Genomic DNA, 26,975 nt, shown 5'->3' with positions numbered 1-26,975 from the left:
GTTGCTTAAAGAGGGCCTGGAACTTTGTGTGGGCATGCAGGAGAATATTCCTACAAATGTACAAATATGTTTACAGATGTTATTCATAATTTGCAACTATCTTCTAAGAACATGACTAAATTTAAGGAAGTAAAAACTTTGCATGAAAACCTGCAATCATATTTTGGTTCATCCTCAAATTCATCCACAGAATGATAAAAAGCATCTAACAATTCCAAAACACCTTAAGCACTCATTTGCAAACAATTTCACAGCCACAGGTTATCTTCTGTGCAGAAACTTTACAAGTGGAGATGTTGAACTAAAAACAAAACTCTGCCTTAAAATTTGTAATTTGCTCACTCAAAATTTGAGCTGACAAGTTTCATTTTTATCTTACAGGTAGTTTCATGTTGCAGTTCTTAGCCACCCTCACATTTGGGCTTCAGTACTCCCAGCTGATGCCAAATCTAATGTTTTTGAATGGCTCCTGTTAGTCCATCAAGCACTTGGTACTGTTTGATTAGCTTCTTTCATCACCCTTAGGTAGATCCTTATTAAAACGTTGAGGTCAGCAGCCAACCATGACTGAGTAAAGACACGTATGTAAAAACAATACACCTAAACTTAAAGGATTTTTTGAGAACTAACAGACAAATGATTGGTACCTACAACCACTGTTTTCATATAAGTATGCAAAGCCAAGGCTTGGGGGTTTTTGAGGGTACAATTGATTAAGAAAATATCCCTTTGGATCTTTACCTAAATCTGCACCCATTTTAGCCCAATACTTCTTTTCTAAGCACTTCTGATTGTCCAGACTTTTGTGGGAGCTTCAGATGCAAGGTATGCCCATAAACTGGCAGTGTCCAATAGTTCATTTCCTATAGATGTGTTATGCTGCTTCCATGAAATGAGAACGTGAATTCTCATTCACAGAATGGGAATTCACAGAATATGAATACATCACATGTGGAATAGGACAATGGAGAACAGCTGAAGGCCTCAAGTTCTCTAATATATCAATTTCTTATTGAAAGTATCCCATTAAGAGAAATGCTTTCACTGAAATTTAATTTAATTACATTTAATTTCTTTAGATAAAAGAGTTCCCCAGAAGCACAGAACTATAAATTCTACAGAATCATGCCAAGATAAAGGAAAAAAAAAGTGAAATAAGGAAGCCTAGAAGCAAACTTAATAAATTATTTTATTGCCTGAAGTGAAAAGCAAGAGTAAATAAATAGCACAAATGTTTGGTGATTTTAATTTTTATATACATTAAATAAGTTTATTAAGTACAACAGAGATTGCTTATTAATTATCCATGAAAAATTCCTCTCTTCTTTTTATTCGTTACGGCACCGAATTTTATACCTCTCCTCCTCTTTGCAGAACCGGGAAGTGTGACTAAGGGAAGCCCGAGCGCGGCAGACTTCACGCACGGTGGGAGCGGCGTCACCGTGGTCCAGCTGCTGGTTCTCGCTCGGCCCTGTAAGAGCGGACGCCGGTGCCGGTGAGCCGCGGGCGCGCCGGCAGCGCTGCGCGCCCCGCCAGGTGCGGGCACGGCGGGCCGGGAGCGCGGCCCCGCGCCGGGACAGCCCCGCGGGGCGGGGGAGCCGGGCCGCGCCGCCGCGGCCCCGCCGCACCTGGGGGCGGCAGCCGGAGCCGCACCTGGCAGCGGGGCGGGCGCGGGGCCGGCCCCTCGGCGCGGCGCGGCGGGACTGCCCCGCGAGGATCCTCCTGCGCCGCCCCGGGGGCCGGCGACCACCGACACCCCCGGCCCGGCTCCGCCCCGCTCCGCGGGTCCCCCCGCGCTGCCGCCGGCGCGGGGGTCGGGGAGCCCGAGCCCCTCCGGGCGGCGCCGCCGCTCCCGGTACCTGCGGGCGTAACTTTTCCCCCGCCGCCGTTCAAATGCGCTGCCGTAAAGCGCCCGTCTCCCGTGGCAACAAGGTTCCGGGCGAGCGCTAGGTGTAGGAAGGTGATGTAAAAGTAAAACCACCCAGTGTCGTAAACCAGGTCCGGGGGGGAGGGGAGGGAGTGAGGGGGGCGGGCGGGGGAGGAGGTGACTGGAGCATTTAGACACCAGCGAGCGGATCATGGCGGATGGCCCCAGGTGTAAGCGCAGGAAGCAGCCGAACCCGCGCCGCAACAACGGTCAGTCACCCGCGGGGCAGCGCCGCGGCCGCGCTGGGGCGGCGGCGGGGCCGGGGCGGGGGCCGGGCACAGCCGTCCCGAGCGCGCAGAGGGGAGGTCGGGCGGACGCCAAAGTAATTCCCCCACCGCGGCTCGCCGGGAGCGCGGCTCCCTCCGCACCGTTATATCCGCTACCTGCAGCCTCCCTCGCCGCCGCCTCCCTCCTCCGCCTAGCGGTGCCTCCGCACTCCGCCGCTGTCCGGGACCGTTACACGCTGCTTCCCCCTCAAGCCCCGCGACCGCCCCGCCGCCGGCAGCGGGCTCGGGGGCCCCCGGCCGCGCCGCCGCCCTCCGGCCCGGGCGGGGACGCCGAGCCCCGCGGGGAGCGGCGGGAGAGCGGCCGCCGCCCGCCCGGCCGCGGCAGCCCCAACTCCGAAACTTGTTACCTGCGCGCTACCCCGGGCGGAGCGGGGCCTCCCCCCGGCCCCGCGGGCGGGATCGCCCCGCCGCCCGCCCGGGAGCGCCTCTGCCGCCCGCCGGAGTTTCCTCCCCGCTCGCCCGGCAGCTGGCCGGCTCCTCGCCCCCGGCCGGCGCTCGCCTTTCTTGGGGCGGCGGTGGGGGACGCCGGCCGTCCCCGAGGGGGCACACCCGGGAGCACATGCGGGGGAGGCACCGCCGCCGCAGCGGGCGGCGATTCGCGCGGGGGCAGCGCGGCCGCCCCGGGCCGGCGCCCCCGCTCCGCGCCCGCCCGCCCGCTCCGCGCCTCCCCGCCCCGCCGAGAGTTGGTGCCCGGCGGCGCCCCGCGGCCGCGCTGCCGCCCCGCCGGGCCGGTGGGGAAGGGAGGGCTGCGCCCGGGCGGCGGGGGCGGGCGGCGAAGTTTCTTCCCTTCCCTCTGGCTTCGGAGGTACCTGTTTGTATAATAATGGGTGGTAACGGTTTGGCCGGGGGCCCCCGCTCCGCTCTCCGTGCGTGTGTGACCAGCTGCTGCAGTCTATATAAGGAATTACATTTACATTTCAAGCTTAAGGGCTGCTGTGGGGTGGTGTTTTTTCCCCTTTGGTACGTGTGTTACTTTAAGATGCAATGGGAAGGTACACGGCGGGGGGAATAAAGGCTCGTAACACCCACTCTCTACTTATTTTCTGGAAAATGGAGAAGTAGTTCGGTCCTCGTAGCACGACTCTTCGGAATAGGATGTAGAGTAGGCGATTTTGTAACCCTCCTTGGCAATTTTAGGTTTTATGTGGCATTTCCTGTGCAGGGTCACAGATAGGAAGGCTTTGCCTGCGATCTGAGATGTTTTCATATGCAGTGAACGGTATCCGAAATAGATCGGAGACACGATCGGTGCTTCACCTCTCTAATCCTCACTGTTCGGGGCATAACGTGGTGATAAATGACGTCCTTTCCAGGGGCTAACGGGTTGGTTTGGTTGCGTTGAATTTAAAAAGGTTTTCTTATTTCTGCTGTCTGCGTTTGCTAGCAAGTATTCTTGTTTGCACGCTCATGTTATTAATTCCATGTCTTGGTGTAAATATTTATATTTGGCTCATGATTCGGCTGTGTTAAAGGTAAGTTTGGAAAGTGCTTTTCTCTTTACCTTATTAAAAATGTGGATGATCAGAGAAAGGGGCTTTTCTTGTTGCTGACGACAACATGTGTGACATGTGAGTCTGAACCACCCAGCGTCTGTGCAGGAGCTGTAAACATGTTTACCTGAACAGGAAAGAAAATGGATTTTTCTCTTAAAGATCCAGAGATATGAATACCATACTCTTAAAGCATATCAACAGATGACTTGAGAGAGAAATTTTCTGAAAACCTGGCTTTTGAAATCGACGGGGAAAAATAGATCCTTGATTGCTGCAGCAAATGGCAACTTGTGCAGGTAGAAAAAAAAGATGGTGTTTAGTTTTCTCCTGCATGCATGTCAGCCCCCTCCTGTCTGCTGCTTTCGTTCTCAAGGGAGGGATTTATTTACCACGCTTGCTGTCAGTGTTTTTCCTTTGTGCTTAATATTAGAAAACCAGATTTAAGGCTGTTTGGCACAAACCGTTTTGTCTGCAGCGTGTATCACTTGCAGAAAACAAAAGGTGTATAAGATGTGGTATCGTTCCAGGTATCTTTCATCTTCATCACTTTTGGACCTTTTTGCTGCACCCACTTTATTATAAAAAGCCTCTGAGTCTTTATCAGCTAGTTCTGTAATGTAAAATGCAGTGTGTCTTGGTTTAGGCTGGTTTTGGTTCCTTTTACTGAGGAATTAAAACCAACTTAAGTCATTGTGCATTGGAGCATCAGGATCGGTTAGATAATAGAATCTGGATAATAGAGATTTCTCAGCAGTGAGTTTATGTTTGACTTTCAAATATTTACTGAAGAAAATGCATAGAAAAAAATGTTAACCCTTTAACCTTTAAAATGAATAATTATGAGGCTTTTTTTTCCCAAAGTCGCAGAATGCACTTGGTTCTTATAGGTATCTTCTGTTAATGAGGAATGGGCAGAGGGGAGATGCATAAGCAACTGGCTTGTTTGTAGTATAAAAAATAAAAGCATTTTTATGCTGTTTCCTCTCCATGTTCCCACAGAATATGAGATTATTACAGAGAGATTGCACTAGACATCCAGTATGCCAGTTAATAATACTGGACTATGGCATTGAGTTATTATACTGTAAACTTTTCTTCTTTTTATCTCTTGTTAAACTTAACACAGCTATTCTTACACTGTAAACTTTTGCTTTTTCTTTTTTTCCTCTGCTTTCTCTCTGTGTTTGGGAGTCATTCTGGCACATTAACTCTCACTGGAAAGATAGTCTTATCATCTTAACTCTGGAGCTGGTTCCTTTTCTACCTTGTTTATTGGTCCCTACAGGAGGTCAGCAAAGAGCAGATTGGTGCTGCCATTAAAGCCTCCACTTACAAGGAAATCTGGCACTTCCTACCTGAAGGAAACTACCCTGTGTCATTGTCCTTAGTTCTGGCCAATACACAAACAACTTCTACAACAGAAGAGTTAACAAAGCGTTGAGATAATGTGATACAGCAGAAACACAAGCACTGGTTGGGAGTCTCTCATCCTATCTACTTCTTTCCCTTCTCTCTCTCTTTTGATAGAAAAATGAAGAGGAGGAAAGAGAGACACAGTTTGGGTATTTTTTGCTGGTCATCTACATAGACATGCTCTTGTGAGACTCCTGTCTAGACTTCAAACAGATTCAATATCAGCAAAGGTTTTCTTATTTTGAGTTGGTTTACAGTCAGGATTAGTTGCTTTCTTAGCTTCTCTCATGTATGTTATGGGTTTATCTTAGTTCTTATTAAACAGCAAAACTAAAAGTGACACATCTTGTTCTTCAGCAATGTTGTGAGATAAGTAAAACAAAATATTTAAAACTTTCCTTCCTAGAGTGTAAAAAGATATCAACCTAAAGTATAGATGTTCTGAAAATAATGCAAGTATGCCTTCAGGTTTTCAGATGCGTGTTTAATAGTAAAAAGAGGGAATATATGAATCTGGGTAAATTCTGCATGCTGTCAGGTACATGTGAGGAGAAGATGTAAGCCAGCCTTGGTCACAGTGAGTTCATTACTAAAAGGTTATGTGGACTGACTCGTTAGAGTGCTATTTCAGTTGTTTTACGGTTGGTTCTTCACTCTTTTTTTCTGTTAGGTAACAATTTCATATAAAGTTTTGCTACCAGCTAAGAACTGTAAGAAAACTGTGAGTCCCTTTGAATAAGGCAAAAGCACATTTCTTTTATCTCCAAGGTGTTAACTACCGGCAGGATGTCAGGTGCTAGTGACACTTGGGATACAACATTCCTGGTTGTGCCTGTCTTCTTTTGCCCACTTGCCTTTACTTTTTTGCTAGGTATCATGTTTTCACTCTAGTGTTAATTTAAGTGTGCAATTTGGGATTTTGAAATGTAGCCTGAGTTAAAATTCCAGGCACAGTGAACAGGTCTACGTGGACATTTGAATTAACTGTTTGAGACCAAGGAAACCTTCTCTCTTTAAACAAGTGGTACTTCTGTTTTAGTGTTAGCTACTGAAATATAATGCGAGTTCTCTTAAAAAGGTCGCTATTTCTTCATTTTTCTGTCAGCAATCAGTGCTTGTTATTTTAACATTTGTGAAGCATTTAGCATTTGTCTTAAGGTAATTAATTACTTGAGGCAATTGGGGTTTTTTTAAGGTAATTTGTTTCCTGAAACAATTTGCCTTGCCTGTAGGGCTCTGTACATGTGCTGCTGAAAGGGTTAATGAAAAGTAGCAAGAAGATGAAACTTTCCTTCTGTCATGGGCTTCCCACTCATAGAAATCACTCAATGTTATTAGTTAGAAGTCTAAGGATTTGACTTCTTTGAATTCAGTCCAAATTTTCTGTTGAATATTTTTAGTTACATCAGATAGACTCAGTTGGGAGGGGTTTCTGTGGACTTTGGGCTTTATGACAGATCCTGTTAATTGGTGTTACTGACTTTGGTTGGGCCCTTGCTCTCTGTAAGCAGCTCCTCTGTGGACAGAGCAGGAGGAAGGGGTTCTACAGCTGTTCCCTGCTTCCTTCCCCACTGAGACTCCAGTTGTGGTATTAACCTGTAATTTCTTCTTACAGAAGCTTTCCAGTGCTGGGGGGAGAGGCTGAAGTACTCTGAAATCAAAATATCACTGTAATGCCTTTCCTCATGTGGAAACATCTGTTTTAATAGAGTTTAAAATGCCAGTGAGGTATGGCAGACGCTTTTGACATGCATGGGACTCTGTATTACTATGGTAAAGAAATAAAATTAACTTCTATGAAACTTGGGTTGTAGGTTTTTTGCTTGGGGTTTTTTTAACTGATTTTTGATCAACTGCTCTCTATTGCAAAGCAACTGCTGAAACTACATTATTTTGCCAAATGCCTCTTAAGCATCCCTGAATTCTTAAGCATTCTAAATTCAGTCATTATTATTTACCAAAAATATAGGCTTATTGCTCTCAAGTCATTAGCTGTTTGTAGTCACTTCAAAACCATTTAACTAATTGATATTGCAAGTTGATTGGAGTAGGTGTGCTTTGTCAACTGTATACCCGATCTTTACCAGTACATACTGTGTCTCTGGAAATCTACCCATGATAGGTTTCAAATACCCAAAGCTAGAGGTTGAAACCCGAAAATTACTCTGTTTTTATGTAGGCTTTCACACCATATTTCAAAGTACAGTTCCAGATTAACTTTCAGCTGATTAACATCAATATTCCTGAATTTTTGGTGGTTGTTATCTACAGTTTTCAAGAGCACTCACAGATAGGATCTTTTCTGTTCTGGGCAAGTAAGCAGAACCCTGTCTTTCATTTGTGGTCTCAGAAACATTGGTGCTTCATTCTGGCCGCTATAATAGGCCTGTTATTTTTGAGAACTAAATTCTCAAGTGACTTACCCAAGGTCACACAGGAAGTCCATAGCAAGACTGAGTCCCAATCCATTTTTAATCCTCAGGACTGCCCTTGCATTTGGCTTGATCTAGAGCCTTAAAGGGAAAGAATAGTTTTGTCATTTGGTAGTTACTGTTCATTTCAGCTTAGTTGTTTAAGTTCTTTCATATTTATTGGAATATTTTTGCTTTCAGCAAAGAAGTGGCGAGATGCAAAACTAAATTGTCTTTAGCCATTTTTAGATGGCATTAAGATAGTATTTTCACTGGTGATGTTTCCTGTCTTCATAGTCTATGTAGTGATGTGCCAGAGAAGTAGAATGTTGTCTTCTGGTATTTTGTACTCCCAAATCTTAAATTCAGTGATGGAAGGGTAGGCAAAAATATATCACATCAGGAAGGAATTAGTTAAAGACTACACTGTTAACTTCAACACCCCTGCTGGGAGGTGGAGGGTTTTAAGGAGACTGCTTTCTTGGAGTTTAACATATGGGCAGAAAATATTTCATCAGGTGTTGGTTTTGTTGTGACAGTAAGGACTAGAGAAGAGTCTCAGTGTATTACCGGTATTTCTAATAATCGAAAATGGTGAGTAAATAAAAAAGCATCAGCCCTCCTCAAAACAAAACTTGCCCAGGAATGCATAAATATGTGCCAGGCCTGATAAGTTGGCTAAACTGGGACAAACACATGCAAGTCTAGGTTTTACCACCACAGCTGCTTGTCACAGGTGGAGCTGTGTGGGAAGTGGCTGTGGGTGCAGGTGGGTGCTGCTCCTGCCTGGGCAGTGTGAAGCAAAGGTGGGTATGAAGAGTGTTCTCATATCTTCATTTGTGAAGATGTGTGGTTAGCTCCAATCATGAGACACTGCAATACATCAATTAGGGTAGGGATTCTTTCCTGCTGAGGGAAATGCTGTTTGAAGTCTTTAGTAGTTAAAAAAAAAAAAAAATGGACAAACCCCCAAGCAAAGTTTGGAGAGCAGAGGGTTGTATGCATGCGTGCTGCAACGCGTGTATGAAGGAGTGTATGGAGTAGGCAGGGGTGTAGTCTGCTTCTCACTGAAGGTCTGATACCTGATTTGATGCACTTTACTGGCCTTCCAGGGAGGAATATATTTGGCTGCTGCATGAGAAGATCACAGTGGTAAATAGCTTTAAACTCAGTAGGCTGGGTGATGCCTTGAAATACTGGAATCGTTGTTGAGTTGTGTAGGGGGTTTCATGAGTGTATTGTTTTGTAACGCTTTCTATTTCCATGTTATGTTGGCAAGTTTTTTAAACCTTTTATGAGCCATTAACTCTAATACTCTGAGTTGATTCTTTAGCTAATTATTATGTATTTCTCAGTCTTGATTTGCTTTTCTGGTTCTCCAATTCCTTGCATCTTATTTTATAGTTGTTGGAAAGAGTAACAAAAGTTTGATATTTTAAAGAATTGTCCACAGTTGCAACTTTCTAATCTTTGTGACCATTTCTTTCAAGGAAAGACCAGAGTTGTTTCGTTTTTCCTATTGAGCTACAGTTTGTTTATTTAATAATTTATCTCTTTTTTGCATAGATAAGTAGTATTCCTGAGTGACAGTCAAGGAGAATGGGAAGCCCAGTCAAGACCAGTGAGACTTGATGGATAAAATGCTGATTCCAGTTAAATGCAGCATAGTTTTATAAGTCTATTTCAGTACTTTTGAGAAAAAAATACTACTTCCATCACACAGTATGTAAGCACCTTTCAGGCAGTAAAAATGTATGTACTGAATTTTCCTGTATCTTGGCCTATACATCCAATTCCTTGTGAGAGTACCCGGCAGCTTACATTAATGTGTTAGCAGGATAGGCGATGGTAGAGTAGAAAGAAGAAACGTATTAAATTTTTATCTGTGGAGTAGCGAGGCAGGATTCAGATGTTTCAGGTGGATAGTGCTGAACATATTAACCATGTTTCTTTAGACTTGTACATTTGTCCTCAGAAAGGACAATAGAGAATAAAGGAGGCCTTTTTACTTTGCCTCACTCTGATTGTCTGAGATGCCATTACTGTAATGTAACTATATATTTTATTTTAACATGCCTTTTCAAAGCAACAGAAGTTAACTAAAAATATGCTTTCTCATTTTTGAGAAGTCAGTACTGTTTGAAAGCAGCCTGTTTCAGTTCTCTCCTTTTCAGCTGTCATTCCCAGCTGTCACAATCTCCTTGATGTGAGGACTTTACCCCTGTTGTTTAAAAGCAGTTTGGTTAACAGCTGCTGTCACCCAAAGGTTAAAACCTGAAAATGGGCATCCTTTATTGGTTTCCTTACAAATATTTGCTTTCTGTTTGATAGAATCTTTCTTGTTGCTCTCCCTTCAATGTGTTCCATTGTTCCTATTTTTGGAGAACTGTGTAAAGCAAATGAACATGTCTAATGATGACTGTATTCTTAATTATAACTGAAAAAGAGAGTGAAAAAAATTCTTTGCTGTGATGACATTGCATCCTGCTCAGTTAGGATCTGTGAATATGAGTAGCAGTTGTTCTTCAGTGAAAGGACATGTAAAATTACTTCTCTAAACACCAAGAACTCTCCGTGATATGGGAGTGTATCAGGAGGAAAAGAAACAACTGTTCCTTAACTAACTGCATAGTAATCTGTACTTCTTCTGATGCAGATATCCTCTCTTTCTGCAGCTCCTCTGTTCTTTAGCTTCTCACAGGTCAAGTGATAGATCGGGAACACTGAGGAGCTGGCAAGATCATTGGAGATAAATTAGTTATAAACCTTGCCATTCACCATGATTCTGAGAGTGGTTTTCATGGACAGCACTAGAAGTAAAGGGGTTAAGAGTCTGATATGGCAGAGAGTATTTTTACCTATGAACTACTGTGCCTGTCCTTGTTAGGATCAAATTCTAGTTGGGCCAGTGATGCTAGAGAACACCTTCAGTTACTGTGATATAGAATGTTTTCATTATTCCAGCAAATATCCCTTTCCCAATTCTGTTTGATAGGCAGCTGACAGACAGTGAGGGCAATTTTCTGTTCTATTTTGTAGGCATCCATCCACAGATGGGTATGTGGAAGAAAGCAAAATGATATTGCAAAATATCACAGATGTGGCATGATTTGAAAAAGGCCTGGGCAAATCTATTAGGTCAAAAGGACAACCTAAAGAATAGAGAAAGCAGGTCTTAACTACAAGACATAAGTTAATTTTTGTTGAACTGGTAGGTCCCTAAAGAAGCAGGTTGGGCTTTTTATTTGTTTGTTTTCCTAACACCTTCCTCCTTACATAGGGTAACATAATTTTTTATTAATGCCCAGAAGCATCAGGGAGATGAGTTGTCCCTTTTCCTAAGATGCACTTTTCTTCAAACAGTTTTTCTTAATGCCTTGAGGTATTTTTGCCTCGTGTGCTTCTAGGTATGTATCAGATTTTCCTTCTTCACATCACCTAGTCCATTTTATCATTCCTCTTAAGTTCCTGTAAGCTATCTACTGTAAGTCATGTTAAGTCTTAGACTGGAAAAGGAGATAGTGTTCAGAATCTGTAACCCGTTTAATCTTCCATCCTGTTTTGTTTATATCTTTCCATAGCCTTTCCTTTTCTTCATAGAATTCCTGGCACAGCTATTTGGTTAAGTCAAGCAAAATAGAACCAGTCACACACTACTGGATTCATTCTTATGCTGCTGTTCACAGGAAGAGCCTAGGTACAGTTTGCCTGGTAAAGAGCATGAGGTGGTGAATAAGGGCTTTGAAGCAGATTTGGAGCTGTAATGACTGGCTTCCTTCCCTGCTGCTGTCCCTTCCCCTTCCTTGCTAAGCATTTTCATTTGAAATACTAAGGTGTGGTCATCAGGCATATCTGTTCTCAACTTCCAGTAATTTTTTGCTCACTGCTGAGCTGTACCATAATTACATATGCAAATGTAGTATTTTTCCCCCCTTCTTACCTTGTACATGTGGGAGAGGAAGATAAGGTTGCAGAGTATCATTGGGGATGTGCTGCCGTTGAGGAGATGCTGCAGATGGCTGCAGAAGGAGACAAGTACTTGACCTGCAGGACAAGGCTCAGTAGGGGATTTCAGAACTTCCATGTCTGAAAGGCAACAAGAAAACAGTATTCTTGCCAACTTTAAACTTTAGATGGGAGCAGATTGTAGGATGACTTGTTATAACAACCTATTTTGATAGATTCTAGCTGCTGAGTGCTGAAAGTAAATTTGCATTTCCAGTGCAGATTTGTTTTGTAGACATATCTATATCTACATCTATATATATGTGTGTGTATCTGTAGTTATATCCAATAATTTAATATATTAGACTGGCCTGAATGCTCCCAGTAGTAACACAAGATAGACTTCTGTTCATAAGTGTTGTAATGATAGTAAAACCACAGAAACTAATTCTATGTAACAAACTATTCTGACAACTTCTGACCTTCATGGTAAGGCTTACCTTGTACATTTTCCAGATTTGGAATTGACAGATATACTGTATTCCTGGAACACTAAATATGATTTTGAGCAAATATTGGAAGATAGAATAGGTTCTGTAGTGTAATCAAAATCTTGGGAGACTTTCTGCACAATAGTGAAATAATACCTTAGAAATGAGAAGCAGAATTTAATTGGTAGTTGTGGCTTAGGAAAAGGGAAATAGTTCCAGTGACACATCATGCAGTATAACATGCCATAGTTCTCTCTGTTTCACCACGTGATTAATCACGCCTGCATAGTTCATGTGGTAGTTACATCATGGAGTCAAACACCTTAGAAAGATGAGCCTGGCTTTTACCTCAGCATATGAGTGAATAAAACTAGTGGCAGACTTTCTGTTTCTGTGAACTAAGCCAGTTCACACAAGGAGAATTTTAGCTTTCCGGCTGTAAAGGATACAAATAGACTTAGTTGAATGAAAATCATGACACACAGCAGAGGTTTATGATCCTGACAGAAATTCTTACAAGATGTTTGATGCAAACTGTTGTCTGTGAATCTGATGCTTCAAAAAATGTTTTTGGCAGTACTGCTTGTGACAGTGCTAAGATGCTTTCCTTCAGAAGTGAAATAAAATAAGGTGGTTAAGAACTCCAGCAAATATAGGCATTTTCTTTTAGTATGAAGTTGCAAGCCTTCTCCATTTATTTATGTCACGTGACTGTAAAAAAAAATTTAAAAGCTCCTTGTTATGCAGTACTGTACGCAAATCAGTTTAATTGCATTTGCTTTTTCATATGTATGGTGTCACAATAATTTGGCGTATAGAAAATGTATACAACTCTTTAAAAAAGAGCGAGTTCTTTTCTGAGCCAGAAAGAAAACAGAAGTGCTGAAATCTGAAGCTTGTCAAATATCTTGTTCTAATAGTTTACAGTTGCCTATATTTAACTCTTATTTAATCTTCCTAACTTTTGACAATATTTTCAAGCATTTTGAAGGTCTTGTGTAGCAAATTCTCAGAATAAAAGTGTTTGACTTTTCAGAGGTTCCAAGGTGCTTGCTTACTAAGTAAAGTCTTCCAGGTTTGTGCCTTAAAGTATCTTAATAGGATTCTAATGAAGCTTTTTATCCCTTAAATATTTCCCCAACCTGTCTACCTTTAAAGAATTTGTATGTCTTCCTTCAAGCACAGTTTAAGTAGGACTGTCAATCCAATGCGTGTCTTGTTCATTCTTGGGTCTACTGTTGGAACACTTTGTAGCTGAAGTGTGTGCGCGCATGTGCAGCTGCATGAGCTGTTGTCCTGCCTTTTCCTTTTGTCTGTCAAGCTTCTGGCTGATAGCAGATTAGCCATCTGAATGTGGGCAGCAGAGAGTAATGGGCTGTACAGAATGCCTGGGGCTTCTTGCATACAATAAAATGACTCCATTATAAAGCAAAAAATGACAAGCCTGCCATGGAGGATGTCTGTACTGGAGATGGAGAGAGTAGCCTTTGGTTGTGATCATGTTATTGGGTATAAAATAAACTTAATTTTTTTCAACTGTCAAAAGTATTCCTAGGTGCTTTACAGAGCAGTGCTGACAGTTCTAGCAGGAAAATACTTATGAGCTAAATTGGTGATGTACTATTTGCTATTCCTGATTGCTCTATATGTGTGGGGGAGGGAAGGGAGTAACAGCATGATGGCTCAGTTTCATTTTCATCATGCAAGTGTGTGTGGTTTTTTCCTTTCTTTTAATTTTTTTTATCTGTAATGTTTTGCTTAGTTACAGGATTACATAATCTGCCCTGCAGAAGTGTGTTAGGTTTATTAAGTCTTTTGGAAGATGTGCTAATACAGATTTGAAGGAAATTGGGCCAGGAGCATGGCTGAGACACAGGGAATCCAGATGCTGGAGGAGGACATGAAATATAAAGCTGTAGAGAGTTGGCTCAAGTAGACAAATGAGGCTATGTACAGAAGCATAGTAGCAGGAAAACTAATGAGGAATCTTATCAAGTTTTTTTTGGCAGCTATACTTACCCATTGTAAGAATACGGTGTTAGATAATCAAGAGGATTTTTCAACAGCTTACTGCGTCAGTAGGCAGTAGTGGCTGCTTGTGCACTTGTAACTTCCAGTTATAGCTTTCAAGGAGATTGTTTGTTTTATGACATTCAAGCTCTAAAAGGTACTGTCCCCCATAAAAAAAAACAGGTGCAGTATATTAATTGATGCTAAATAGAAGATCTTCCTGGTTTGCATCTGCTCAGGAAATTAAGACAGCTTCTGATATATATGAGCTTCCAAACTAACTGGCAAGTCAGGATAAAAACCATTTGGTATATAGAATATGGATATATTGTTAAAACATGGAAAACTTGTCCTAAAATACTTAATTAAACAAACCTCTTAACTGACATTTGGTGTAGTTTGTCTTGCTTGTTGTGGTCTGTTCAATATGTTGCTGTGGTTACAACTGAAATGGACTCTGGAAATCTATGCTTTAGCAGCAAAATGTATGAATTGCAACTTTTAATACGTAAAATGGGAATACTGTTTGAACAAGCTTTATTTTTCTCATTCTGTTAGCTGCTGCCGGGTCTCCTTGTGACTGTTCTGTATGTGGGTACTGTTTGTTGTAAGGATTGTGTCCTTCAGCTACGTGTTACACACCAACTTTCCCCAGTCTCTTGGATTGATTTGCCTTAAGCAAAAACCCTTCCTAAAAATTTCTGCTCCCTTCCTCTCCTCCAATAAAGTCTGCTGCCCATTGCCTCCTCCACCCTCTCCCAAGGAAAAAGGAAACAACCAAAACTGATAATACCATAGAGCTCCACAAATGCTGCTCCCTTGACAGCAGAATTAGTTCTCTTTACATACATTTTTATTTTGCATTCAGAATTTATTCTACAATAATATGTTATTTTTATGGTGCTGAAGACTGTAGCTACTTAGCAAGGAAGCTGGTGATAAAACGAAAGCTTAGTTAACTACCTCTCACAATGGGTAGTCTGTAACTGGTGACAAATACAATACATTCCAGACTAATTTGAGAGATCTGTGGGGTTTTTCTTGTCTCCTCTTTCCTTGCCCCATGTGATTGCTGTGGTTTACAGTAGGAAGCCACTAGTTTCTGCAGTCACAGATGGAAAGGGAGGTGTATTCACTGGTAAGTGATGTAAAGACATCTGAGTAAGAATAAGAAAGTGAACTCTTAGGGGGGAAGGAGTTAGCTGCATATTTTACAAATCTTTCAACATCTGTGACTAAACTGGCACTCTTGAACGCAGTATGTTGCACATTAATGCAGCTTAGGAGAGTTGCATTTATGAATATGAATAAAAAGATCTAGACCTGTTCTTGTCTTTTGTAGGGTTTTCATAGTTACGTGTTGGACTGAGAAGGGTATTGCCTTCGACTGATCAGGCTGGCATGGCTACAGTGTTGTGCTGTGGCTGGTTTTCAGGACAGATACAGGAAATTGCAGAAGAGCAGAGTGGCAGAACAGCTGAAAGTTCTTCACTTAACCAGAAGAAAATGTGGAAAATGGGGGTTTCATTATGTTAAAAGTATTTAGGTACAGAAAAAATATTCTTTTGGTGGATAGTTTTACTTGTGGTTTTCGATGTTGTTTAAGGTGTAATGGTGGCACAGCTGACTCAAACACCGTATTATGAGGAAAGTTTGCAGATATGAAAGGATCTGTGCTAATATATTCCAAACATCTATAAAAGAAGTCTTGTGATGGGGTATATACCACTGAGGGATGGGGTGTGTGAAACCCAGTGTCCTTGCTTCCTAGAGTTGAATGATTGCTCTTCATTAGTGGCAAGTGATATGGTATGTCAGTCTGTCTGACCAAACAGTACACTGTTTCTAAATGTCCCTTGCAGACAAATTCACTTAAATCAGGACTTTTTGAGGACTTTGAGTCCTGCTAGTACCTGTTAGTTTGGAAGTCAACATTTGGTTAACTACTAAATACACTAGTAAAGTATAGTCCTAGTATTAATAAACAGGATTATCCCTCAGTTATAACAGTCTTTAGGTTGATGCTTAAGATCTCTTGGTAATTTTTTGTTGGTAAATACTAGAACAGCGGATTGGAATCCTGAGTTTAGGATGTGATAATTAAGAGCACCTGCTGCAGAGTTATGAAGTGGCATGTGGCAGAAACTTGTAAATCCATGCTTTTCAGGTTTACAAGGTAACCAGTTCAGAATATTTGTTGCTAGATTTACCTCAAACTACAACATATTCTAAAACTATGCAAACAGGTTGTCTTTTGCTGATTGGAGTAAGGAGGATGCGTAAAGGGCTTAGTGTCTCCTCTGTAAAGTAGCTAGTGTACAAACTATGAATCTACAGAAGGCCTTGTGCAAATAAAAGTGCAATGCTTGTCACAAAATGAGATGCTTAGAAAATACAGGCCTGGAAGGTGCCTTCTTGTATCCTTCACCTTGTGTCCTCCCCTCAGTTTTCCTGTTGTGGGTCCTGGGGCCAGCCCTTGCCTTAAGCTATGACACACACAGTGCTATGAAAATGTGGAAGCTCACAGGTTCACAGTGATTTACTCCCTACTTCAGCCTAGAACCATGCAGTTTACCTGTCTTTTGTCTATTGCTTTTCTTAGGTAGAGTGGATTTGTTTCTGCAGTAGACAAGTTAGGGTATGTGAAATATTGTTTGTTGCCATCTTTTCTATGTGTTGTAGGCCCTGTGTGGATCCTGGTGACTCCAGCAAATATGAAGAAGAGTCTTTTAGATGTGCTGTATAGACAGATGTTGTAAAGCCTCATGTTTTTCTCCTTATTCTGGAATTGAGTAGTTCTTAAAAAAAGTTAAATGAGTCAGTGCAATGTTCTCGTTCCTGGATGAAGTAGCGAATCCTGTCATGCTTATCTAGTTGTCCAAGAGCATCAAGATTTGAAGATGTGCAGAGCTACAGTGTATTTTTGCCTCTATTCTTCCCCCTCTTCCAAGCAAGACTGTTTTAGAGATGGGAAAAAATGCTACCAAAAAAGCCAAATCTATGTCTTTCAGCTTAAATAGGGCTTATGATTATCTCTGCTGTAATAATAGGTGGTTTAGGTTTCTTGGAGCAAATAATGCAGTTCTGGAAAACCTATGTGATTATTAGAGAGTACTTCAGTGGGCAGTCTCTGATACAGTTGGGAACTCTTTAATTTGGGTAACTTGCAGAGACTGAAATGCAATCCTCAGCTGATCAGCCTGTAGCATATGAGAACAAGGAGTGTCAAGTTCTGTTTTGGAGGAAACATGTATTCAAAATCATTCAGGTTCATTCACATTGCTTGCCCTTAGATTTCCTTTTGATGTTGGCTCGAAATGGAGTTCTGGAAAACCATGCAGCCAAAAGCATGTTGATATTACTGCCTTGGGTGTTGTTGATGAGACTAAGCAATACCTCTGATTCTATTTCTTTTTGTTGTTATTGTTTTTTAAGGTTTTGTTAACTGAATCTTGCTTCTCTGTACCTCTCGGATTCCCAAAGTATCTCTTAGCCATCACAGCCATCTACAAAACTCAGAATATTCTGAAACTAGTAAGCAACTGCACTAACATGACAAATCTGTTTGCTTACCACAGCATGATAGAATAGGAGGGATTTCTGTACCATCTTGAACACAACCTGCCAGGCATTAGGAAAGCAATGTGCTTTGTTCACAGCAGGGGACAGAAGGGATTTGGAGAGAAGTGAGGCCTGCATTTCCTTGTGATGCTTGTGTTGTCATCCTCATGTGAGAAAGACTAAGGGTTTTTTAGTCATCTCTCCTGTCTCAAACCATCTAGATGTGTTATTTTTGTTGTTTTTCTCCATTTCTGCAAGCGAGACACTCATGGAAAGCCTATGTCTGTGTTTCCATTTAGGCTTGGGGCTCTGGAACAAAATATTCAGTCTTTGAGATCATGTCAATCTTCTACTTTTAATGGAATCTTAGTTATTCATGTGGGAAAGGTGCAGATGAAGAAGTCATACTGAGCATCTGCAGGATTCAGAGGGCCTATTTCCTTAGCCAAAAAGAACAAGCATATTTTGTGCTTTGAGAGGTATTTTTTCCCCCCATTTGTCAAAAGAATAAAGACTGACTCATGTCCAACGGTTATTTAAATTGATGCCCTAGTGTTTGAGATGAGAGCATGTAATGCAACTAACTCCTGTCAGTTAATGGTGTGTGTCCCACTAAACTCAGCCCTCTTGCTGCTGCCGTGAGAAGCAGCCAGTGGGGTGGTCCTGTGTCTGCTGTTACCTGGTTGTATGCCTTTGGAAACTGTGAGGAATAGAGGCTGCTTTTTGGCAGATGCACTGACAGTGCTTTGGCATAGGAGCTAGAGGTGGTAGTAGTAGGAAATGTTTGTGCCTTACTCTTCAGCTTGGGGAAGTCTGGGTTGCTGACAAAGTGACAGAAATGTGTCTGATTGCCAGCTATGGTGAGCCAGCATCCTTAAGGAAAACCACCTCCTGTAATAAAGTGAGGTTTGAGATTCTCTCCAGTTAAGACATCTGCTGATGTCTACTGGTGGCAAAATGCTGTATTATTTGTAAGACATAAAGAAACAGAGTTGTTCCTAGGAAAGCACTGCCTCAGAAATGCCACTTTTTAGGGTGTAGACCTCTTTGTTGGCAGTAAAAACAAATAACAACTTGCTTGCTGAACTGTGACCTGTTTTGGAGTGACAGTCTTGCAGCTTGCTGAATCGACAGCTGGGCTTGCCACTGTGCTGCCCGGAGCTGAGAGTGAGCTTCACAAAGGCTTTGGAAGAATACATTTGTTTTCGTTCCCTGTTGTTATTTCTCAGCAGGTTTTCAGTTGCGGGCTCCCCCACTTTTAGTAGTCCTGAAGCTTCCCAGCCTGCTACTGTTTCAAGTTAGTTTCTTGTGTGCCTTCTTTAAATATTCTGAATGGCAGATGGAAGACTCAAATAATATTTGAGAAACTAAGAAAATCAATGATAAGTTATTTGATAAACCTTTTTGAGCTCTCTAGTGTAGCTAATTGATTTAAATGTGACTTTTTTTCCAGTTTGAATCAACTAATTAATTTCTAGTTGGGTAGAAAAACCTGTGGGTTTGGTTTTTTTTTATGTAAAGAGGGGAGGATATAACAGGTTTGGTCAGACCTTCTTTCTAATAATAATTCAATATTCTGCAGATGAATTGTGTGAGTTGAAATGAATCTGGCTAAAAAGGAAAATTATCCATTTTTCCAGATGAGGAGGTGCCAATTGTGAGGATTAAATGTTCATGCCAAAATTATATTATCTGAGCTGAATGTTGCTGAACATGCTATGACATATTTGGCTGGCATAAACTATATGTCAGTGTTTGTGGTGGTGGGGGTTTAAACTAGTTCATTTCAAATCCTAGCAAGCAGCAGCTGAAACACTGCTGAATGACCTTTGACATAGGGACCCATGAATGCCCCAAGTATGATTTCACTTTCACCAGGTTCTTTGTGAATCTGAATGCTTGTCAAATCAGATGTGTGTTTAGACCTTTTCACTGAATATGCTTGGAGGGAAAGAACAAAGCCTGGGGTCAACTTGGCATAATCCCTGCGTTTATCTTTATTCTATTATAGCAGCTTGTGGGGGATGGAGTTACTATTTTCTGTGAGGTGAAAGTGCAAGTAGAGTGTAGGTAGGCTATCTGTCTTTTCTTCCAGACTTTCCCAGCAGCCTGACTGGTCTCCCATGATTTACTTGTGTTAATGTATGGCTGACTAGGCAGATTGCTGGTTGAACCATGTGCTTTGCTAGTTTTTTCTACCCATCACTATTCTGTAGCTGCTGCGCCTACCCACTGGTGTAAACAAGCACCTATGGCTTGTCCTGGGTAGCACATGCAGGAATGGCTCTGTGCTATGAAGTGCTTTGTTCTCCCCAGTGGACATGGGAGTGGAAGCAACATGGGTTTTCACATTGCAACTACTTTTGCTTCAGTACAATTTTTTTTTAAATTTTATTTTAAGAGATAAACAGCTTCATATGGTACATATGTATTTTTTGCTTTTGCAGGCTATTAGTCACGCTCAAGTAAGGAGTGACTAAGTCTGTTATTAGCCATTCAAATTGGGAAAGCCTTTGTCTCTAAGGGAAGAACCGGAGAGTTCTACAAAATGATTGCTATAGACTTCTTGCAGTATTTTTAGATTTTACTCCTCTGGTAGATTCACTTCACAATACAGGATTGTTTCTGTGTGGAGCTGGAGTGGTCTGAATCTGTAAACGAGCTATTGTGCGGTAAAGTACAAGTGGGTGGAGGAACTACATGACAAAAGGCCTAGTTACCTTTACAGTTTGTTCGCTGTACCTCATACACTTTGTTTCGGAAGAAAAGCACTATTCAGCGACTGGAGGATAAGGAGGCAGCCTTTCACACGAGGCTTATGGGAAATTTCTCTTTGACTTGGAGGTTTTCAGCTTGTGTACCCTTCACCTTCTGAGGCTTTCCCTGAAACAACTTAATGTGTCTCTGGACCCTGTGCACCTTATGGGGTGAGCACTTCCAAGTCTGATGCTTTGGCCAATGTTTTCCACCTCAACTCATGCACTTGTTTGGTTTTTTTTCTGTTGGATTTTTAATTACATTTTTAAACATTTATTTTTAAGGAAAGAGTGTGTTCCCTTGTTTTTTTTTAAAGGCTTCCAAAGTAGGAAATAACTCACCCTCATTAACTTCAGAGATTTAAAGAATATTAAACATCAAGGAGATATGTCTTTTTTTATCTATATAACTAAACTTGTTAAGAGTAATTGTGAAATCCTGAGTGTACTTCTTTAGTTTTTAAGCTAAACTTTGAAGCTCATGTCCTCAGCAGTTCCCTTCTGTGTTTTTTTTATTGTTTACTTTCTATTTTCATAGCTTAGAGGATAAGTACTTAAAAAGCTGTTCTTTATGCTTGAAAACAAATATGCTTCACTCAGCATCCAATTTTCAGATTTAAAACACTTTTGCACAAATAATTGCTCTTGAGCTGGATGTTTTGGGGGTTTGGATTTTTTTTAAGGAGAATTGTGTTATTTCAATCCATCTTTGAAGAGAGGAGATGCTCTGGGGAGACCAGGACACTGCTTCTCTTGCCTGACGCATGCAAGCAGGGCATGGCTGAGGACAAGCAGCTGCCTCACACTCTCTCTGGACATGAACACCCAGAGCTGGCTCCTGCTTTCCTCCCAGAAGCACTGGAAGGTGTACTCAGCCCCACAGGTCACAGCCCTGCTCATGAGTTGGAACTAAAAGACTTCAGCCCAGTAAACTAATTTTAAAAAGTAGTCAAGGCCTGGACTTGTACCTGTGCTAGCTGTGTGGGTTATGGAGGCAGTAGCCACTGGCAGGAGGGCAGAAGAGATATTTAATCATCTCTCACTGCTTTAAGGAATATGCTGAGTGCCTTTGTTTGACACTACCAACATAATTTTGCTCAGAATCTCAGGCTGAGCTGCATGGTGTGCTTTTTTGCTGGGATCCTGACCTGTGTACCCTCTCCCTGTCACAACCTGCCTTGGTTTGGATGTTGCACTTACATACCTGAGTGCCATTAGCCTGCATTGAGGAGCCTACAAATCTGCCTGCAGTGTTCTTTGGGGCATGCTTAGTTCAATTGTATAATATTAATGACAACAAGAACTTGCATTTTAAAACCCCTTACTGTTGCAGGCTGTAAACTACCAAGTTACAAAATATGCCACAATGCTAACTGTTTCTCAGTATAAGAAAACTGTGAACAACTCCATCATAGTTGAGTGAAACTGATATGTATTTTTCAGGGCTGTTATGAGCTCTCATCTACTAGTCTTGGGTACTCGTAAATAATACCAGAAAATCCTTTGCTTGTATAATCAGAATGAAAAGGCAAGAGTCAAATGTTCACTTTTTCAGTTTCACATTTTTTAATTGGTAAGTCAAACCTTCTGTTCTTAAAATACTACTTATATGTTATGTACTAAAAGCTTTTCTTTTACTTCTGCTTCCCTCCTCTTCTGTCAGGCTATGAAACTACATGCTGTGCAAAAGTTTCTATTTTCTTTATGTTCTCTGTTTCCAGACTGTTTTAAACTTGAAATGTTAAGGGAGGTTTTCTAGTAACTAATGCTCCCACAGATTCTCCATTGGTTTCCAAGCCTGGTATGTTCTCTTGGGGTTCTTTTGGGTCTAGTGGTGTGAGGCTGGGATTTGGAGAAGCATCTCTACCAGTTGTGAAGTGAAAAGGCTGAACTGGAGAAGCAGTGCTGGAGGAAACAAACCTGCTGTTTTGTACCTAGTTGCAAAGCTGATCTGATTTCACAGTTGATCTCAAATGCAGCCTAGTTCAAGGAGATGGCTATAGACTTCAGTAATACCAACAGCTGACTATTCAGGAATGTAAACTTGTTGGATTTTACATTTCTCTTACTGTCCCAAGTGCAAGTGCCTGGGGGAATAAATGAACTCTAATGTGCTTTTAAGGCTAGTTTGAATAGTTGAGGCCATAAAAGCACAAACAGATGTGCATTCAAAGCCACAGTTCCTGGCAGAATAGCTGACCAGAAGCTTGCCATGTGAGGGTCCTTCAGCTCATCTGCACCTGCAACTTGCTGTGCTGCTCCAGAGTCTTTGTGCTAATTTGGGAAGTCTTCCTTCTGAGGCCTGGAGCCCATTGGCATAAAGCATTCCTTCAAACTGGACTGAAATCTATATTATACCCTCCTGCTCTAGTCTTGAGCTCTTAAACAATGTAATGTGTTGAACGTGTGAATCGCCTTACCTCAGAATGGAAACGGGTGGGTTTGTCCCCAGGTTTCTGTCTGGGAACAGTTGAGGTGAGTCCCCTTGAATGTCTGGCTACTGACAGCCCCTAGGGTTTTGTTTTTGCTTTGGGCTTTAGCTAACTGGTGTCATTTGGTTATGTTTTGGAGTGATTTGTTCCAAAAGGAAAACTAAAAGTTTCTTCACCTGTTAATTTAAAACTGACTCTGGTCCTATCTAAGTAGCAACTACTGAAGACTGAAACAAACCAACAGCTCCACACTGCTAATACTGTGGAATTGTTTTCCAGAATTTTTATTTGTTGGTTGGTGTGATTTATTTCTTGAAGCTAGTCCTGTCCTAATAGCCAAGAGAGGATCAAAAAAATTACCAATTTAGGTCCTTGGGCAAAATAACAGAGAGGCTACTTGGGATTACTTGACAAAGTATTAGATGAAGGAAATAATATCCTGTCAAAGTTTTAGGGAAAGTGTTAGGTCTGGTGGTCATGTTGAAAAAGTAAAAGCGAGGAAGGAACAGCTTTTGTCAGACTTCAAGACAGCAGATTAATGCAGAATCACTGTCATGTTATTTAGAGCAATATTTTGCTCCAGTCTTCTTGTGACTGCTGCTTGAATCTGTGCTTCAATATCTTGATTTCTTGACTGAAAGTCATTCCTGGTCAAGGAGGCAGGCAAGCCCAAAGGAGAAAAAGAATTAATGAATTGTAGATAGAGTTTTCACTCACACTCTACCCTGGAGAATCATGTTTGCCAAGAAAGCTGGGTGTAGACAAACACCTCAGTAGGCCAACTGTTGGCATCTCAAGGGTTAAGAATGTAGCCTGTGCTTTAGCTGCTTTCACTCTTCAGTCCTTTCCTCTGACTGTGATACTAAGGAACTGAGAGAGAGAGAGGGATGTTAGCCTGCATAATTGTCAAACAAGTGGTCCCAGTGTTATTCTATGGGCAACCAATTGATGCAATCTGTGGCTCTGTCAACAAGTGGATCTGTTATCTCACAATTGGGAGAGATTAAGAGCAAGTGGTCAATTTAGGGCAATTCAGGGAAGTGGTGCTTTGTTGTCTTATTGCAGTGTCTGAGCATGCCCTAACTCAAAATCTAGCTTCTGTGTCTTAGGAGTGTTCTGGTGTGGGATTTTTTTGTTTGGGGTTTTGTTTCATTTAGAATACATTATTTTCTTTCACTCGACCTTTATTTATTTCATTTTCTAATTTGTAAGTCCAGTGCTATATATGTATATGTGGCAACTGGGAAAAGTGTGACACAGCTCTAATAAAAACATACATCCATATCAGCCCTTCCCTATTCACACAGTTCATGAATGAGGCATGTTTTCCCTGAGCAGGTGTGTGCTGGAAGTCATTCAGATGTGTTGCTATTTTTAATGACAACTTTTGTAGGGCAGAATCTCTGCCTCCTTATGTATATCTACAAACTATTTTCTTTTCATGCAGACTGAAACTTGTATAGAATGTACTCAGGACTTCAGCTCGTTCTATTAGCAGGCTTTCTTATTGACTTCTCTTTACCCCTACATCCTTCTTCAGAAAAGGTTTTTTTAAAGGGCTCTTGTCCCAGGGGTTGCTTACAGCATGTGTATGTTTGGCCTATCAGCATGCCTATGTACTGTGGCTGTATAAATTGTAGGGCTGGCTCACAGTCTTGGGCACCTAAATTTAGATGGCAGGGTGTGAGCTCATTGCTGTGTTCCCATTATAGTCTGCAGAGACCTAGCCAGTGGACCTGAAGAACTGTTCAGCTGACTGAACATAGGTATCTGCTTTAGGATGAGCAGAATATACCATTGATTTTAGTGGGAACTTAAGCAGCTAGTTGATACAAAAATGCTTGAATCTAGGTTTTACTGTCTGTGAGCTGTCTCACCTTAATGCTGTTTTTACCTCTACCAGTCGAAAAACTGTTTTATGCTCTTTCACTGTTAAAACTCCCTTAGTGAATTCTGTCCTTTATTACTTTTTTTTTTTTTTTGAAAATAATAATAGTGGTTTAAATTTGAGTGCTAAAAGCTACATCTTGAAGATGTTACCTGTCTAGAGCTTTCTCTAACAATCTAATCTTCAGTTCTCTGGGACTCATAGACTGGTATCTTAGTTCAGCTGGGAAGCAGGCTACCTGCCATCCCCCTGCCACGCGTACCTCCCTTCAGAACATCTTGGTATCAACCCGTCTGACTCGAGTCAGGTTTCTTGTGTCTCCTGCTCCTCCTTTGCTATCTCAAAGTGTTATGAGGAAGCAGCAATGAGGCTCTGCTGTTTTCTCTTGTTCAGTTGCACGTGCTGTCATAGATGGTCACAACTAGCTTTTAACTCAAAAGGTAATTTCTGTTGATTACTTAAATAGTGCTTTTGTACTGAAATGGTGATCATAAATGAGACTGAGGCATTGGAGTGGGGAGGTTGAATAACAGGAAAAGCTGCTTTGAATTGAGATGTATCTGTGAAGGACTAATTTTTTTTTTTTTAATAGCAGTGAAGTTTTCAGGGCCTTGAGTTCAATGTGATTAGAGTAATTGCTAGTTGTTTCAGATCAAGGAAGAATCTATTGTGTAGCTGAGCAACTTAGACAGAAAAATGTCTTTTCTTACTTCCTTCTTCTTCTTCCTATATAGTAGTAGTTGCCTTCTTGAAGGTTTCTTCATAGCCAGAGTGCACATCTTGGATTTTGCTATGTCCTCAATATTCAGAGAGCTCACTAACCACAGGATGCATTCAGTACTTAAAGACTGAAGTGGCTGGGGAGGGGGGGGGGGTGCAGCACAGATAAGAACTGAAGAATTGCACTTAAACAAATACTTTTAGTTAAATCTCCCACACTGTACAAAGTTAAAGCTGAAATTGTTCCATCTTTTAATGTTCACGCTGTACAGTGTTGTTTTAGTCTTTTCGACTTCATTTATGGAAGTGATTTATGTTATAGATTTATGTTAGAACAGGAGTAGGTGTGCACCGTTCTAATAAACTAGGGGACTGGTGGAAGGCAGAGTAGGCATCCTGTAGCCTGTAACTGGGTCTTTTAAAATCTCAGATTCTGAGATGAAGTGATAGGATTGTTTGAACCGTCCCTACAGGTGTAGATTTCTTAAGATGAGATTAAGAGGGTTGGTATCTCAAACTTCTTGCTGATTTTTTTTTTTTTTCTTCAGCGTCTTGTTTTGCTAATATAAAAAGAGGCAGACTGACAAGTATCTTTTCTTCCTTTTCTTCTCTCCCATAACTGTATCAATGTAGGATCTATCTGCTTTGAAACATCAGTTTGTATCTGGGTTTTTTTTTGTGTCATAGCTTCTACTTGAGAGTTAAAAATTCCTATTAAAAATTACAGAGAAGATAAATCTATATGCATAACTATATTAAAAGTTTTGCATTAATTTTTCCAAATTTCCATTGAAAAGAACTAATTTAATTTCATGGACTAAGCATTATATTAATCTATTTCTGTAGGAATTGAAATCTCTTGAAGTTGTACAAGAACCTCTGTTAAAAGTCATCACATTCCTTCAATGATCTGGAAATGTGATATTTGAGTGAAAATGATCTATGCAGTGTTTTCTTCTGATCCTTTCATGTGAGTGTGAATTTTAAGAAGTCTTTAGGAAATACTTAAGAAAAACCCAAAAACATATTAAAACAAAATATTTCTAGCTGTTCCAAATACCCTTTTGAAGAATTCAAATCCATGTGTTTGATAGTTAAACTTAGGAAAAGTAATATGTAAGAAACTGGTGATCTGAAAATAATTTGTCCTATATGTAGCAGTAAGTGAGATTATCTACTCAGAAGGAATGTTCACTTGCTAACTTTTCATATTGACCTTTTGGGGATTTCAATCTTGAATAGCTTCAGGTAGAATGTAATTATAGCAAACACTAGAAAGTCTTTCAGGCTGTAGTTGCTCACTGCTGCTAATGTGTGCATACCTTTCGAAAGGATGGTCCTGGAAGACACTGAGGTTCATGGTCACCAGCTGATTGTGAGCTGAAATGTCTGCTTGTTGACAGGAAAATGCTAAGGAGGTAGTGTTGCAATTGTTTATGTCGCTAGTGAAGCCCAAAGCTAGAGTATCATGCCTGCTTCTTGTACCAGCTCTTCAGAGTTGTTGCCAGTATGATATACAGGAAAGAATGTGTCTGTGTTCATATTAAGAAACAAACCAAAGTCAAACAAATATTAAAAATCCAACCCAAATTACCACCACCACAAAGAAAACCCCCCCAAAAACCAGAACACCAAACTTAC

General features: G+C 41.3%; 1 protein-coding gene and 1 long non-coding RNA gene across 5 annotated transcripts in view; one reads left to right on the top strand and one right to left on the bottom strand.

The window, feature by feature from the left end:
* Positions 1 to 1,171: 1,171 nt before the first annotated feature.
* Positions 1,172 to 2,815, bottom strand: LOC128791514 (uncharacterized). 3 transcript variants are annotated; one of them, XR_008432065.1, is made up of 3 exons: positions 2,562 to 2,815; positions 1,860 to 1,946; positions 1,172 to 1,471 (listed from the first exon to the last, which is right to left on the bottom strand). It is a non-coding gene; the product is annotated as an uncharacterized LOC128791514 (long non-coding RNA). The 3 variants fall into 3 exon arrangements; XR_008432064.1 differs by lacking the exon at positions 2,562 to 2,815 and adding an exon at positions 2,311 to 2,527; XR_008432063.1 differs by lacking the exon at positions 2,562 to 2,815 and having other exon boundaries at positions 1,860 to 2,286.
* Positions 2,055 to 26,975, top strand: part of ZEB1 (zinc finger E-box binding homeobox 1) — a 119,877-nt gene continuing 94,956 nt past the window's right edge. For both annotated transcript variants that reach the window (XM_053949227.1, XM_053949220.1), the window contains exon 1: positions 2,055 to 2,136. In XM_053949227.1, coding sequence (XP_053805202.1) covers positions 2,079 to 2,136 — 58 coding nt within the window. In that variant the 5' untranslated portion in view covers positions 2,055 to 2,078. The remainder of the gene's footprint in view (positions 2,137 to 26,975) is intronic.

This window comes from Vidua chalybeata, chromosome 1 (assembly GCF_026979565.1).
Source record: "Vidua chalybeata isolate OUT-0048 chromosome 1, bVidCha1 merged haplotype, whole genome shotgun sequence".
Classification (NCBI taxonomy): domain Eukaryota; kingdom Metazoa; phylum Chordata; class Aves; order Passeriformes; family Viduidae; genus Vidua; species Vidua chalybeata.
The sequence above is the reverse complement of the archived record's forward strand: the minus strand, read 5'-3'. Positions and strand labels throughout refer to the sequence as shown.